This window comes from Ciconia boyciana, chromosome 14 (assembly GCF_034638445.1).
Source record: "Ciconia boyciana chromosome 14, ASM3463844v1, whole genome shotgun sequence".
In the NCBI taxonomy this organism is placed as follows: domain Eukaryota; kingdom Metazoa; phylum Chordata; class Aves; order Ciconiiformes; family Ciconiidae; genus Ciconia; species Ciconia boyciana.
This window is the reverse complement of record NC_132947.1, coordinates 17,790,114-17,804,304: the sequence shown is the minus strand read 5'-3', so window position 1 is coordinate 17,804,304 and position 14,191 is coordinate 17,790,114. Positions and strand designations below refer to the sequence as shown.

The window sequence follows — 14,191 nt, the reverse complement described above, 5'->3', positions numbered from 1 at the left end:
ACAGGCACACAAGCATGTTTTGCAGCATATGCCGTGTCTAACACAAACACTAATAACCCTGTATCCATTACCAAGAGGATCGAGACATGAAATCAAAAGACAGTAACACAGAACTGTGTATCTAATTCCAGACACCTGTAGTTTAGTTACATTTCACAACAATGCAAGCATTGTTGTGATTCATTTGAACTTGAAAAAACAGTTATCACCACTTTCCGCAAGTCAACACACACTAATATCTTAAATCAATTCTGTGAACAATGAAGCCAAGTTTTCCTTTTCGGTCATTTTATTCTAATGTGAAACATGAAGAAACAAGCACCCAAATAACTCCAATATAGTATGAAACTTTAATAAAAGTTGTTTAAAAAACAAAGAGCAAAATTTAAAAAATAAACTGAAAGGCTTGACTCCTAATCACACATCTTTCTGACATCAGCAAGAGTACTTTCAGACTTTCAAAGGAAAAAAAAAAAAGAAACAAAGATCTGCTGTTGAAACATTACTCCCAAAGACTGTTGAAACGCATAACATGAAGCTTCAGAGACAGACAGTTTTATTAACAGGAGGCTTAATTTTAAACAGTATATACAAATCACATGACTTTTCCAAAATTGGGACCACCTAGTAATCTGTCAAAACAAAATTATGCTAATGAATTACAGAAGCATCTGTGTAATGAGACCGCCTCTTTATTGAAGTACACCTTTATACAATCCTTCCACATATTCCTGTACTGTGAAATCCTCTCAGGATGCAGCGCTGCACAGGTTTTCAAATCTCTCCTACACACCACATGAATAAAACTGTTGCCACTTGCACCTCTCAATTTTGCCTGACCATACACTTCAGTGTTCCATGATATGCAACACCAAAAGGCACTGTTTTTCTTTGTCCAAAAAACAAAACACTTTAAAGGTTACTATGTTTAAGTACAATGATTTGCAGGGAATAGCAGGATTTTTCAGGCAATGCCCAAGTCTTAAAATTTATCATAAGCTAAGCAAGGATGAACCAAAAAAAAAAAAAAAATCTACTTTTCACTTGTGTAATTACTACCTTTCCAATTCTCTTTTTTTCCATGGTAGGTTTTACTGCACAGCAAAGAAAATGGCAACTCTTTACAGACTTTGAATACAACAGCACAACTTTATTGCAAAAATATATAGTAAACTCAGTATTTTCAAGTTTTGGAGAAAAATAAATTGTATCTCTGAATTCACCCATAGCAGTAATTCACAACAGAGTTGCTGAAGATAAAAGTTTCTTTCATATATAAACTAATTTAAAACTTTAGCTGGACTCCAATCTTCTACTAATAATCACCACTTTGGTTCTCTTAGCAGAGACTCTATGTAAGGAGTTGAAGAGACACATGAGAAATACAACATCAATATCCAACTAGTGTCAAAGATCCTATCCCAACCGATTCATGTAATCCTAACAAATCAAGCTACTTAAACAATAATGAGTATTTTCAAGTTGTTACTTCTACTGCAAATGTTTTATAAGTGTACTATAAAACTCGTATGATGTTTGAGGTTAGCTATACTTGTGGCAAAAGTCTTATTCTGCACAGTTATAATTGCAATATATAAATAACTAAAGGTTATTCCACAAAGAACAGCTTGAATTTTACAGAACGATTCTGCTCATACTTATAGGAATTAGTTTGGTAGACACATCAGCAATGGGCATAATTCAACTGTTCATACAGTGAGAATCTTGGAAAAAATAAAGATACATACACAAAACAATTAATCTGTGTACACTGAGAATTTGTTCAGTTGCAGAGTAAAATCAGGACTTTAAACAAAGCTTTGACCTGTAAACAAAGCAAATTCAGCCAGTTTTTAACCAAATCTAGAAATAGCTATCTATTTTACAATGGCTTGCAAGAGCACCCACTGAAGAGCTTCACTGACTTCATCTATTTCCCTTATCCGAAACTACATAAAACCAATCTAAATTCCTTGATAAGCACTGTGTCCAGTATAGTTTACCAAACTTTTATGATGAATAAGAATCTGCCTGGCTTCTCCACATATTTGTACAGGAAAATCCACTGCGCATCTATCCTTGCAGTGTTTCTTATGTAATGGCTAACCCAGTGCTCTGTCTTATCAAAACCAATCTGTTTTACAATTTAAACAATCCACAGGTTCTATCCTGGAAATACTATAAAAACCAATCCGGATGCATTTATCACAGCACTATGAATATCTATTCTACAACTACTTCATATTAACAGCTACCCTAAAACAAGTTTTACTTTTCTTGAGCCTATAGGCCTGTCATTTAAATCAACAACAGCTGCCATAGCTTCATCACGAGACTCGAATGCAACCATTGCTTCTCCAGTGGGCATGCCTTTTTCATTGTATTTTAAGCACACTGAACCAGGGATCACTTGGTAACCATAAAAGAAATCCAAAATTTCATCCACCGAAACAGTAAAGGGCATATTTTGCACTTTAATGACAGTTGGTCCTGGCTTCCCAGACCCTGTTCCAAAACCTGGGGGTCCACTAATATGTATATTTCCTGGTCCAGGTCCAAACCCTGGAGGTCCACTTAAATGTCCAAGACCACTAGCAATTCCTGGAGGACCAGCACCAAAGGCGGGGGGTCCACTTAAATTGCCAGGACCATTACCAAAAGTCTGAGGACCCCCTGCAAAACCTGCTGGTCCACTCAAATTACCAGGACCACCTGCAAAACCTGGGACCTCAATACCTGCACCAGGTAAACCACTAGTTGCAACTGTAGGTATTCCTGGTCTAGAATCAGGAAAGCCACCTATTCCAGGTGGTGGTAGAGGGGGACCAAATGTGCCAGACCCGCTGAAGTTACCAGGGAAATTAAATGGAGGACCGTTGTTTGCATCTTTAGAACTTCCCCCCAAGAAGGCATGCTCATCCCCACCAGCGCCTTGTGCTCCCGGCACAGTCGCATTTCCTTGTATCGGTATTTTCAGTATCTTTTTCCCTTGAGATGGTGGGTTTCTCTCAATATCTCTCATTTCTTCTACAGTTATCAAACGCAAAACAACATCTCTTCCATTCAGTTTTTTACGGTGCAAGCGCTCTGCCTTACGAGCATCATCTTCTGCTTTAAACTGAACCAGTGCCTGTCCTAAACCTTGCCCGTTATTATCAACAAGAATTTGTACAGAGTTTTCTTCTACTGCCAGTCCCTCTAGAAACTGAAGGATTTCCATTTTTGTTATATTGTATGGGATATTAGATATATGTGCACACAATTTTGGCAAGCCTGGTTCGCCCTCAGCATTCATGAGGATTTCTCTCTGGTCATAGTTGAAGTTCTGCAATCTTTTACGAATCATATCTATCTTCTCTAACATCGCCTTTTTAGTAATTGGATGAACTTGAATAAAGCGATTCCCTATGTACTGCTTATGATGACACAAAGCTGCTTTATAATCAGCTTCATTCCTGAACTCAACAAAACCCTCTCCGATCGCCTTCCCATTAGGTCCATAAGCTATATAAATGCTGTCTTCAACTATATCCAGCTTTTTAAAAAAATCTATCACATGTTTGTTCTCTGATTCAAAGGGAAGACCTTTCAAATAAACACAGAAACCCTGCTCATGGGGAGACCTTGACCGTGACCTTTTCTGTCCACTAGGAGATTTGGACCTAGAATGAGCCTGAGGAGGAGGAGGGTGTGACTGCCCAGAGGGACCCATGGTTTGCTTGAAAGTTATGTGGCCTCCAGCAGCCACCCACTGTCTCTCTGTTGCAGGACTAACTTCAACATAGCGCTGAATCATCAGCATTCTGTTTCGCTTCAGTGCTTCAAATGTATCTTGAGGAGAAAAAAACTTAACTAGTCCATTTCCATTATTTCGGCCTACATGATCCTTCAGCATATGGACTGCATCCACACGGAGCCCAAGGAAAAAGTCTTTCACATCAGATTCTGTTGCAGAAAAGGGCATTCCATGAACGCTGACATACAAATCATCTGGATTGATTGGAATTGGCTTGACACTACTTTGAGAATTCATCTGGATAGGATTTACAGGATTCATGGGACCAATAAACAATGGATTCAAGCCGCTGTTCATATTCACTGCTGCTCCAGACCCATTCATTCCAGTGGGTAAAGGTGCTACGGGTGGAGGATTCATAGGAGGCATTCCTGATATGGGAGGCATAGGTGTCATTGGAGGTACAGGGGGCACAGGGGGTATTGGAGGAACCGGAGGAACAGGAGGCAGTGTGGGTACAGGAGGTGGAACAGGTATCGGGGGAATAGAAGGCATTGGTGGCAAAGATGGCATAGCTGGGATAGGAGGGATTGGTGGAGGAGGTACTGTGTTCATTGGGGATGCTGTGCTAGGTATAGTTGAGCTAAATGTTGGGCTACCAAAGGTACTCCCAATATTTGGAGGTGCAGTCCCCATACTGGCAGTAGAAAATGTGGATATGTTTTTATTGCTTTCATGCACGGTTGTAGAAGCAGTTACTACACTAGGAGAAGGATTATTAAAGTTAGGTACAGTAGTAGGTAAGTTAACCCTTCCACTCATTCCAGAACTAGGTGGTGGCCCCGATCTGCTAGCATTTGCTGGCGGCATATCTAGATTGGCAGTTTCGAAACGCCTACGACTGAGTTCTATCATGTTCTGCATTTCAGTTTTACTGCTCAGCAACAGTGTTACTTTCGACCCTTTAATTGTACCACCTGTGCGCATCATACCAAGCCTTGCATCTTCATCAGTGGCAAAAACGATGAAAGCCTCACCCAGTTCACCCCCTACAATATGCACGCCCCCATCAGGAATGGTCAATCCAGAGAAGAAGTGGCGAATGTCCATGGTCCCCGCCACAATCGGGAGACCTTGCAAGCGGATGACCACAGCCATGCTGCGCTGAAACAACACACACCTGCAGATGAGAAAAGGCAACGGCTATGTCAGACTACTGTTTATGACACCATGCAATTACCTACAGACACCATCTACTATATTTGTTTACATACACCTAACATCATCTTGCAAAGATTAAGCATGTTTATATTCCAAGTTCCTTATTCATGTTTGTTTACTTCATACAGATTGAAGTATTAAACATTTACCAACACAATTAATATATATTTTGCACTAGAAATTCCAAAATAACTGTTAAACTAAGACCCACAAGTGTCAGTAAAAAAAAAACTAAGGAACAGCAAAAAACATAACTATTATATCAGTAATTTAATATTTAATGGAACATCAGCAAAATGAGTATTTTAGCCAAGCAAACAAAATTAATTTACCATACACTGATATGGTATCCTCTGTACCTGGCAAAGTGACCATGAAAAATTCTGCAAACCTATGGGAAATAAGTAGTTCTCTTTCATTTGGGGAGGGATTTTATCTCCTGCGAGGTTAAGACGACTAGGAACACAACAGTGGGTTGGTTACAAACAAAAACCTATTATGGACAACTAGCAACAGTGAGACTCGCACGACATCCTGACAGGGACCATCTAGATTGTACTGATCCCATGTTTTCCTCCTAGGAAAGGCAAGAGGTCTAGATGACCACAAAGCTAGCTAACCATTATAAACTAGCCCCAGACATTTTGTTACTATACAGACCTCACCTAAACTAGACTAACATCTATGCATATCCTAGCTAGATATTTGGCCTTTACAACTTTCAAAAACAAGGTATAATTTTTTAATAGTTGCAGATGTTCTAATATTACACCTTCCGCCTCAGGCACACATAAATGACTTTCACCTCTGCAGCTGAGGTTAGTGGAAGCTTAAGATCAATTTTGAACAGGTAGATCTTGACAGTTACCTTGTACACATTATACAGAAGAGTGTGAGGTCACATCAGAAGTTCAAGATAAACAGGAAACTAGGTAATTCTCACTTATTCTTGACAAAACTTCAGGAAAGACTTGAAAGCATCATTTTAGTACCAGCACAATTCACCAGTTCAGAAGCCAGCCTCTCATCCTAAACAGTCAGCAGTAGCACCTTGTTTCACCTGAGCCACTTCATCTCTGAAACTTCTTGACTTCCTAAGTACAAGCCAGTTCAGCATCTGTATAAGGCTCCCATCAGTCACATACAAACGGTGTTAACTAAGCATTTGAAATCAAGGATGAACCAGATGATACAATGCAACACCAGGAGGCAGTGCACCACCAAAGACTTTTGGCCATATGCCAAAGCTATGGCCAACTATGATCAGTAACTATCTCCCAACATTTCACATTCAGCTAAGTATTGTATCCCAGCATATAGTCAAATCTTTAAGTCAGCTGCATTTGCCTGTCCAGGTCTTCCAATTGCTTCAGAGTAGACACGCCTTGAATATATCCTTAACTACTAGGTAAAGCCACTATCCAATAATTTAACCACACCAGGTAAGGCTGAATTCAGTACTTAATGAAAACAAGAGTAGCAATTCTTCTACAGGGAAAAAAAAGAAGCAATACTTTTGTTTGCATGATATAACTTCAGATTACTCAAACAGGTACTTAAGCATTTTGTTTTGTTCCCCAATAAACCAGAGCTAACCCCTTCCATACACTAATGAACAAGCAACATGCTGGGGTATTAACGGGCATTGGCCCACATCCAGCTGACACCAGAAAAGTGCAGAGAACCTTTCTCCCTCAAGGAAACAGAAGACAAGCCCACTGGCACAAAGTCAGCTCCGCTGCCCTAGCAGCTGTAAATGAACATCCGATTCCTTACTACACCATCTTGAAAGAGACTGGAACTTGCAAGATGAACATGAGAAGGTCTGAAAAAAAAAAATCTACCTGTACATACCACTAGGAAAATCCCTACTCCAACAAGGAATGGCAGCAACAGAAAGGGGAATATATACTAAGCCTCAGGGATTATTTTTTTAAAAGCAACCTTCCCATCTCCATGGCAAGGTAACAAAAGCAACACCTTGCATTCATCTCTTATAACAACACATTTAACTTGAGAATAAAGTTCATTGCCCAATCATTTTCCAACAGCAAAATAACTGGCCCATGTGAAAAAAAAGTCAAAGTAAAAACTATCTATGCTGTGTGCACACCTAAGAAAGCATGTAAGACTTTTTGCACTGTCTTAAAACAGCAGTATTTTTCAATTATTCTGTAGTTTTGTTTTAAATTTGCCTAACATTGATAGCAGTCTCTGAAATTAAAGTTAAAATGAAAATTCTGCTGACTTTAAGGAAGCCATACTAAAGGGGATGGTAGAACTGAAGTCTACGACATTATGCTACAGGATTGCTTTTGAATTAGATGAGCCTGAGGCAAAAAAGTGGTATAAAAGCATCCCTGTTTTTGCACCTATGCTTTGAAAACTAAAATAATACTAATACCAAATCTTGCTATGAGGTTTACATCTTCTCTATTACCTATTATACAGAGAAATGAGTTTCAGAAAATTTTATGCATCAGGAGTTAGACATTTGAAGTTTCTTGTGTTAAATGGGAGATTACCTTCAGTTATTTCCTTACTAATGCAAATGGGATGACAATCTGACATGGCCATTAGTTGAACAAAGGCAACTTGGGAAAGTTTTTCTGCTCAGATCTGCTCGTTTAGAACATCACATTCTTCATCAAAATGGACACCTGCTAGATAACTGCATTTACTAATGATTCCATGAATCTAGCCCACAAGACAAATTAACAGATAATGTCACAGAAGAATTAAGAGTTCAAGCATTTGAGCATTTACATAACTTCCGGGATAATGCAAGTCTTTCAATCTTGCACTAAATTCAAAACTTCATTATAAATGCTAAGAGATATCTTGAAGCTTTGTTACTAAGTATTCTATTTAGGTCCACTAAATCACTATCAACAAAAAAACCCAAACAGCTGCTTAAGCATATAGTTGCTAGAAAAAATAGCTGCAATGACTTCAGTGTAGTTAATTCCATGCATGATATTAAGCAAGAGCTAACAGTAGCATGGTATGAATAGAAAGAATTTTAAGGACTTTATTCCATCAAATATTTTTGGCAAAAAAATATTTCGTCAGCTCAAAGCATACCTGCTTCAATTTTTTCAGGATTTCAGTGCTTTAACAAAGCATTAGTTCACTTCTGTGATTTAAAGAAAAATCACAAGGACCAAAAGGGCCAAATTTCACACTTCTAAGCACTCACAAGTCCGATTTTTTCCAAAATGCACTTAGGCAACAATAACCCACTCAAATTTTCCAACTAATGAAAAAGCAAAGCCTGCTCAAGTATTTCACTGTTCACTTGTAGAGATCAACATATGTGCAGAGATCACATTAACTTCAGGCACAGAACAGGCTACACGCCTGCTAAGTATGCATTAAAGGCTTTTTGTTGGGCTCTTAGAGGTATTCTCAGGCTGCCCGCTTTTCCCCCCTGTACAAAAAGGTACTTTAAAGCAAAAGTGGGTTTTGTTGTCATTTTGTGTGTTTGGTATATTTTTTGAGAGATCAGAAGCACAAAATCCTAGAGTTGTACTATGGACAAGCCATCCCCATTAGCAAGCCGAGATCAAAAACGGAGAGCAAAGGGCTGCCGACAATCAATCTGATTCAACTTATTTGATAAACCTTACCAGCATGTTTATGTGTCTTGACAGTAACATCTTTAAAAACGTTGATGTTACACTGGAAAAAGGTGTACAAGATGACAATATTACTTCTTCCATCAATGTGCTAGTCAGTAAAATAAGCAGAATTTGGGTCACATGCATAAATGAATAAAAACACCAGACTAGCCTTTTAAGACATATGCATTTTTCAAATTAAGAAAAGTTTAGAAGATTTAACATAGTCCCTGGGGAGTATTAAAGTATAATACCCATGTGGTACACACACACACACAAAATATCTGGCAATTTCTGGACAAAGACTAAGAACTGGCATAACATTGGTATTGTAGGAGGAATTTTAAGTATCCAGGGTGAGACTGTCTAGCAAAAACTAAAACTGCAGACTACAGTTTCACTTTAAAAAAAAAAAAAGGCTAAAATCCACCTGTTAGATTAAGATAGTAATCTCTGAGCTAATTGGAACCTATCTGATACCTTTAAATGCTTCAAAACCTAATTAGAACCAATTACTGTACACTTCTAAACTCCAATAGTTAGAAACATGCAGACCTGTGACCTGCAGCAAAGTAGCTACATTTTCCAACAGTGCAAAATAACTGGGAGAGCGTTCCAGACTACCACATGCTGATGAAACAACAAAACATTAGTTTGGCAGAAAATTCTGTTTACAAGAACAACATTGCCAGAACCACCATCACCAGTGGGAGTCAAAGTAAAGAGACTAGCTATAGATTATTTGACCCAGGTGTTTTGATACCAATTCACAGATTCCAAAAGCTTCAAATATTTCTTAAGATATACTCAATATGCATATAAAGAAGTCTTCAATTCAAAGGCTCTTACCTGCAAAGACAGATGTTTTTTTCTTAACAAGTAGCAGAAGCCAAGCCAATCCTGTGGGCAACCAATTAAAACCAACTTTTAGACTGCAATAAAGAATAAATGGAGGCAAAAATCAATGCAGGCAACACAACAGCAGTAACAGTCCACAAAGAACTGTATATATAGAAAGTTCAAACCTGCAACCACCACAAGGCACTGTGACATACAACACCACAAGAGTAAGAGTGCATTTCCTAATATCTTATCCCTGTATGACTTGTCGGTAATTGCACTGCACAGTTTTTGTACTGTTTCAAGACATGAATATGCCTTCCACAAATATAAAAAGAACTAGAAAACATTCAAAGAATCTTTCAAATTTTCCCGTCACCAATAGGTGAGCAAATCACTCTTTCAAAGGCAGAGCAAGAATTAAGTACTTGAAAACCCTGAATTTTAACAAACCCTTGCTCCATCAATAATGATATTCCTTCCTCCAACTGCGCATATTCTTACTTGAACAAAGCAACATAAGCCGCACCTCAGAAAACCTCCCTATAGCTGCACATGAACAATTCTTCAGGAGTCACACAAACTAGTGAAACTAAGTGACATTTCACAGCCACCGCCCAGCAGTCACCTCTACAGAGCACACAGTAAGAACTCCCCACCGAGATACTGTATTTTCAGTTGTAATCTCCCATTTCATTATCCAAATTCTGATCAAATGCCCATTTTTTTAATCCCTGTATAAAAATTGTCTTCCTGGAATTACAACTCGACAGAAGAGCCAAACATTTTAAGTGGCAACATATGTATTTTGTATTTAAAGAAGCAATGGAAAACCCCTGCTCCTTCATTGCTTAGTAGACCATCTCATACTAAAATTGTGATTCTTTGGAAAACTATCCAGGAGTGAGTCACACCAAGAACAAATAACTGCCTCCTCCTCACACAACCCAAACAAGCAGTTTTCAGTCATAAGCATTGTTACCAAAGTGAACTTCGAGAAAGAAGTACTACCAAACCATCCACAAACTCCCTAACAGAGGGAATTAAAACAAACACAGATATTCACAGATCTTCCAGGACATTAACTTTCAAGTGAGAAAGAGACAACTACACTCTTCAGACATATTAAAATGGCAAATGCATTTAGGAAAAGACGACTTTTTTTTTAATTAGACCTTTAAGAGAAACAAGCAATCCTATATTAGAAGGATTCAACTATATACTTTCATATCTAGCAGTGTCCAACAGTAGTTTACAATGCAGGAAAGAATGTAATCACCTGAAAAACAGTTTCATGCAAAAACACACCTGCTTCAAGAAGCAGATAAATCTTTCATGCACAAGGAACTTTCCATTTGGAAGAAAAACTCAAATCATTTGATGTATTTCCAGTATAGCAACCACAGCGTTGCATATGTTCCTCTTCACAACACTGAAAACAAGCTGAAGATTTGCAGTGGACTAAGACAACATGCTATAATGTGAAACAACATAAACAAAACCCAGCATCATTCTTCAAAAAAGGGGGCAAAACTCCACTCGACTGTGTTTAACCTTTCCACCAAACACCATCTACTTTTGTTTGCAAGTCTCAATTCTCTCAACTTTAAAGAAAAACATCCATCACTCTCGTAGGTAAAGACATCCTTTCCAATCAACCTGATGCGCAAGAGCATATTAACTAAGCACATATCGACTAGGGCACAGGTGCTCCCACTCAACGCTGACACAACTCTGGGACTTCATGGGAGAGACTCTCCACAACACCCTATCAGCTATACAGAAAGAACCACCATCCACTGGACACAAAATAGCCAAAGAAACAACCTTAAAAGGATTCCACCAAGGAAACAACCCACCGATTTTTCTGCCTAACCCAGCAGATCGAGGTGGGTAAGAAAATCACTAAGAAGAATGGATAAGTTTAAGAGTGAGTAAAACCAGAGCCAAGAGTTTTTTCTAAAGCAAGCTCACACAGACTCCTGGTGTACTTCTGGAACCCACTTATACTAGGTTGTTTTTGGGATTGGGGTGGGTTTTTTTGTTTTTTCTTGGTTTTTTTACAGAGCTGATTTTTAGTAGCGGAGAAGAGCGTTACGCTACTGCACGGCAAATTCGCTGGTGTTTACAGGGTAACCCCAACGAGCAGTGGCAACGCCGCAGGCACCAGGGACCTTCTTCCCCACAAAGCGCAGAGCGTTTGCCTCGCTTCGTCCCCCGGGGCCGGGCGAGGAGCAGCCGCCGGCGCCCCGCGGAGTCCCACCGGGACCGGCCCCGCGCCGCCCCCTCCCGCGCCGAAGGGACGAGGCGCCGACAACACGACCGCGCCGCCGCGACCGCCGGGCGCGCAACTCCCGCCGCTCCCCCGCAGGTCGGGGCCCGCCAGGCGCCGCTCCCGGCCTGCGCGACCCCCACACCGCCGCGGCGCCGCCCGCGCCCGCCCAGCCCCGGCCGCCGCCGCCAGAGCCCCCGCGCTCCGGCCCCGGCTCGGCCTCCGGGCCCGCCGCAAGGTCACTCGGCCGCCCACGCCGGCCGGGCCCTCGGCGCCTGCGCTCGGCCCGCACATACTCACCTGCCCGCGCCGGCCGCGCAGCTCCGCGAGCCGCCGGGCGCGGGCCGAGGCGCGGCGGGCGGGAAGGAGGGAGCGAGCGAGCGAGGGTGAGGGCCGGCCCGCGGCCCAGGCCCCCCGGCCTCAGCGCGCCAGGCCGCGGCGAGGCGGAAGCGGGCCCCGCTCAGCGCCCCGGGCCCGCAGCGCGGCAGGCACCGCCCGGCCCGGCCCTTTGTGCGCGGGGACGCGTGCCAGCCGCGCCGCGCCCGGCCTCCCTCCCCTCGCCTCGCCTCCCCTCCTCGCCTCGCCACGCCGCGGGCCCGCAGCGCGGGGCGGGACAGGGCAGGGGGCCCGGCCTGCCCGGGCGCCGCCGCGCTCTTACCGAGGGATCTGTACGGGAAAAAGGGTTAGAACGGAGCCGAACCGCCCCGGGCCCCGCTCCGCGCCGAGCCCAGCGCCACCGACCGCGCAGCGCCACAAAATGGCCGCCTCGATGCGGCGCCGCCAGGGAGGGGCGGGGCCAGGTCCAGGCGGCCCGAGGAGGCACACGGCGGAGGCGGGGCCGCGCTCATGGTCAGACGGCGCATGCGCGGGAGGCGGGTGGTGTCTCTGCGCAGGGGCGGTTGAGGCGGGAGGCCGGGGGTTTTGCCGTGAAAAAGCGTCCTTCGCCTCCCCTGTCAGCACACTCCTTTCTTAAGGCAACACCACAGCTGGAAGGCTGAAAAGAGCAACGTCGGACGCACAGTGTAAGATTCGTACAGTTGCCTCTGGTATAATAGTAATACGGTGATAGTGTGACACATTTTCTGGAAATTAATGATGGTGTAACTGAGGGTTATTGCTGAGGAAACAGGGACTCAAAAGGAGGCATCGAGCTTCCAGCGAACAAAAGAACCCTGAGGAGAGTGGTTGTTTCTGACATCTTCACTTAGGACCAGGTTGCAAAACTAAAATGAAAGTCAGATTATCCTGGGTCAATGCCCTTTTGAGTGTAGCTGCCCCATGCTATATTTGTCCTTTGCTTGACTAAATACATGTGTAATATAAATAACTAGACAGTGTCCTGAGCTGAAGAACATCTAGACACCTCTCAGGAGATGCTCTGTCACTGCACTTCAGTGGACATGGGTACCGTAGCAGCACCAATTTTAAATAAAAAAAACCCTGCATAGTCTGCTGCAAGAAACAAATAAAATGAATCATTGCCTCACATTGCAAACACTTTTCCAGCAAATTTGGGAGTTCAACAATTCAGTTAACTTAGTTGTTTTTCACCACTTAACAGAAACCAGGGCCACAATATGTGATGGGTGTGTTCTCCTGAGGCAATGGAATCGGGCCTGGGGCCACTCGGCACCACAATAACCCCCACTCCATGATTTGTTTCCCTGTATATCCCCGCTTTTTGCTCCCAAATTCTCATCCTTTACCACCCTCCTCTCCTCCCCTCCCAATAAACAGCCCACACTTGTTTATCTTCTCCCTATTTTCCCTGGTTTCACAGATTTTGTACTCTATTTGGTATTTATAATGGCTGCCCTGAAAATTGTATCAGTTCTCTCAAGCTAACACCTCCTTTTTGTCTTGCTAGGTGTGCCACCTGCTTACACATCACTCCTTGATTGCTGTAGGTAGTATCCAGTAATTCATCTTTTTATAGCGTTAGTGACACTAGGCAGGGTTAGCTGTCAGCATGCACCCTTCAACACAGCTGAGAGAAGCAGGAGATTGGAGTCACCAGAGGTATCCACAGCCAGGCTTGCCCAACCCCCTGGAGAGCTGCTTGCCCAAGGTACGTGAGGGGCAGCAGGAGCACCTGCAGCTCAGGGCCTCGCTCTGAGGCACTGCAGCACTTCCCGGGCTGCACCTGCCACCCTGCAGCAGGGAGGTGGTGTAGGATAACAAAGGGCAGTGCTGGAATATCCCAGGTCAGAAGAAAATGAAGACTTTTCAGCTTTTGTGCAATGTGATGAGTCACCACATTGCTTTTTGTTCCTGAAATAAAGTCCAGTGGAGAGACTTGTGACATTTACTGTGTGAACCAGCAAAAAAACCAGGACCAAACTACATAATCCTCAGTAGGCCTCTGGACTGTGTCTGTACTGACTCCATGAAGGCACACTGGAGAGCAAATCCTGATGCCCTGGACAGCTGCTGCAGACCAGCACATGTCCTTGCACCTCAAGCATTCTGGTCAGCTGGAGCAAGGTCTGGAACAGATGCCTG

At 42.7% G+C, this 14,191-nt stretch overlaps 2 protein-coding genes across 6 annotated transcripts in view; both read right to left on the bottom strand.

Moving 5' to 3' along the window:
* CPNE1 (copine 1) overlaps positions 1-12,474 on the bottom strand; it is a 44,303-nt gene extending 31,829 nt beyond the window's left edge. Inside the window, exons 1-2 of one of the 5 annotated variants that reach the window (XM_072879355.1) lie at positions 12,348-12,433; positions 9,427-9,477 (exon numbers count right to left, since the gene is read on the bottom strand). The gene's annotated coding sequence lies outside the window, so the exon portion shown is untranslated. Of the gene's footprint in view, positions 1-4,773; positions 4,909-9,426; positions 9,510-11,989; positions 12,122-12,347 lie in introns of those variants that run through there. The other 4 variants (XM_072879353.1, XM_072879352.1, XM_072879356.1 and 1 more) reach the window with 4 other exon arrangements.
* On the bottom strand, positions 332-4,894 carry RBM12 (RNA binding motif protein 12). The gene has a single exon (XM_072879351.1). It carries the CDS (start codon positions 4,892-4,894, stop codon positions 2,252-2,254), a length of 2,643 nt encoding a protein of 880 aa, XP_072735452.1. The 3' UTR covers positions 332-2,251.
* Positions 12,475-14,191: the final 1,717 nt, after the last annotated feature.

Bases quoted from the DNA above. Each gene is read 5' to 3' on its own strand.
- RBM12 (XM_072879351.1), bottom strand. From the start codon at position 4,894: ATGGCTGTGGTCATCCGCTTGCAAGGTCTCCCGATTGTGGCGGGGACC.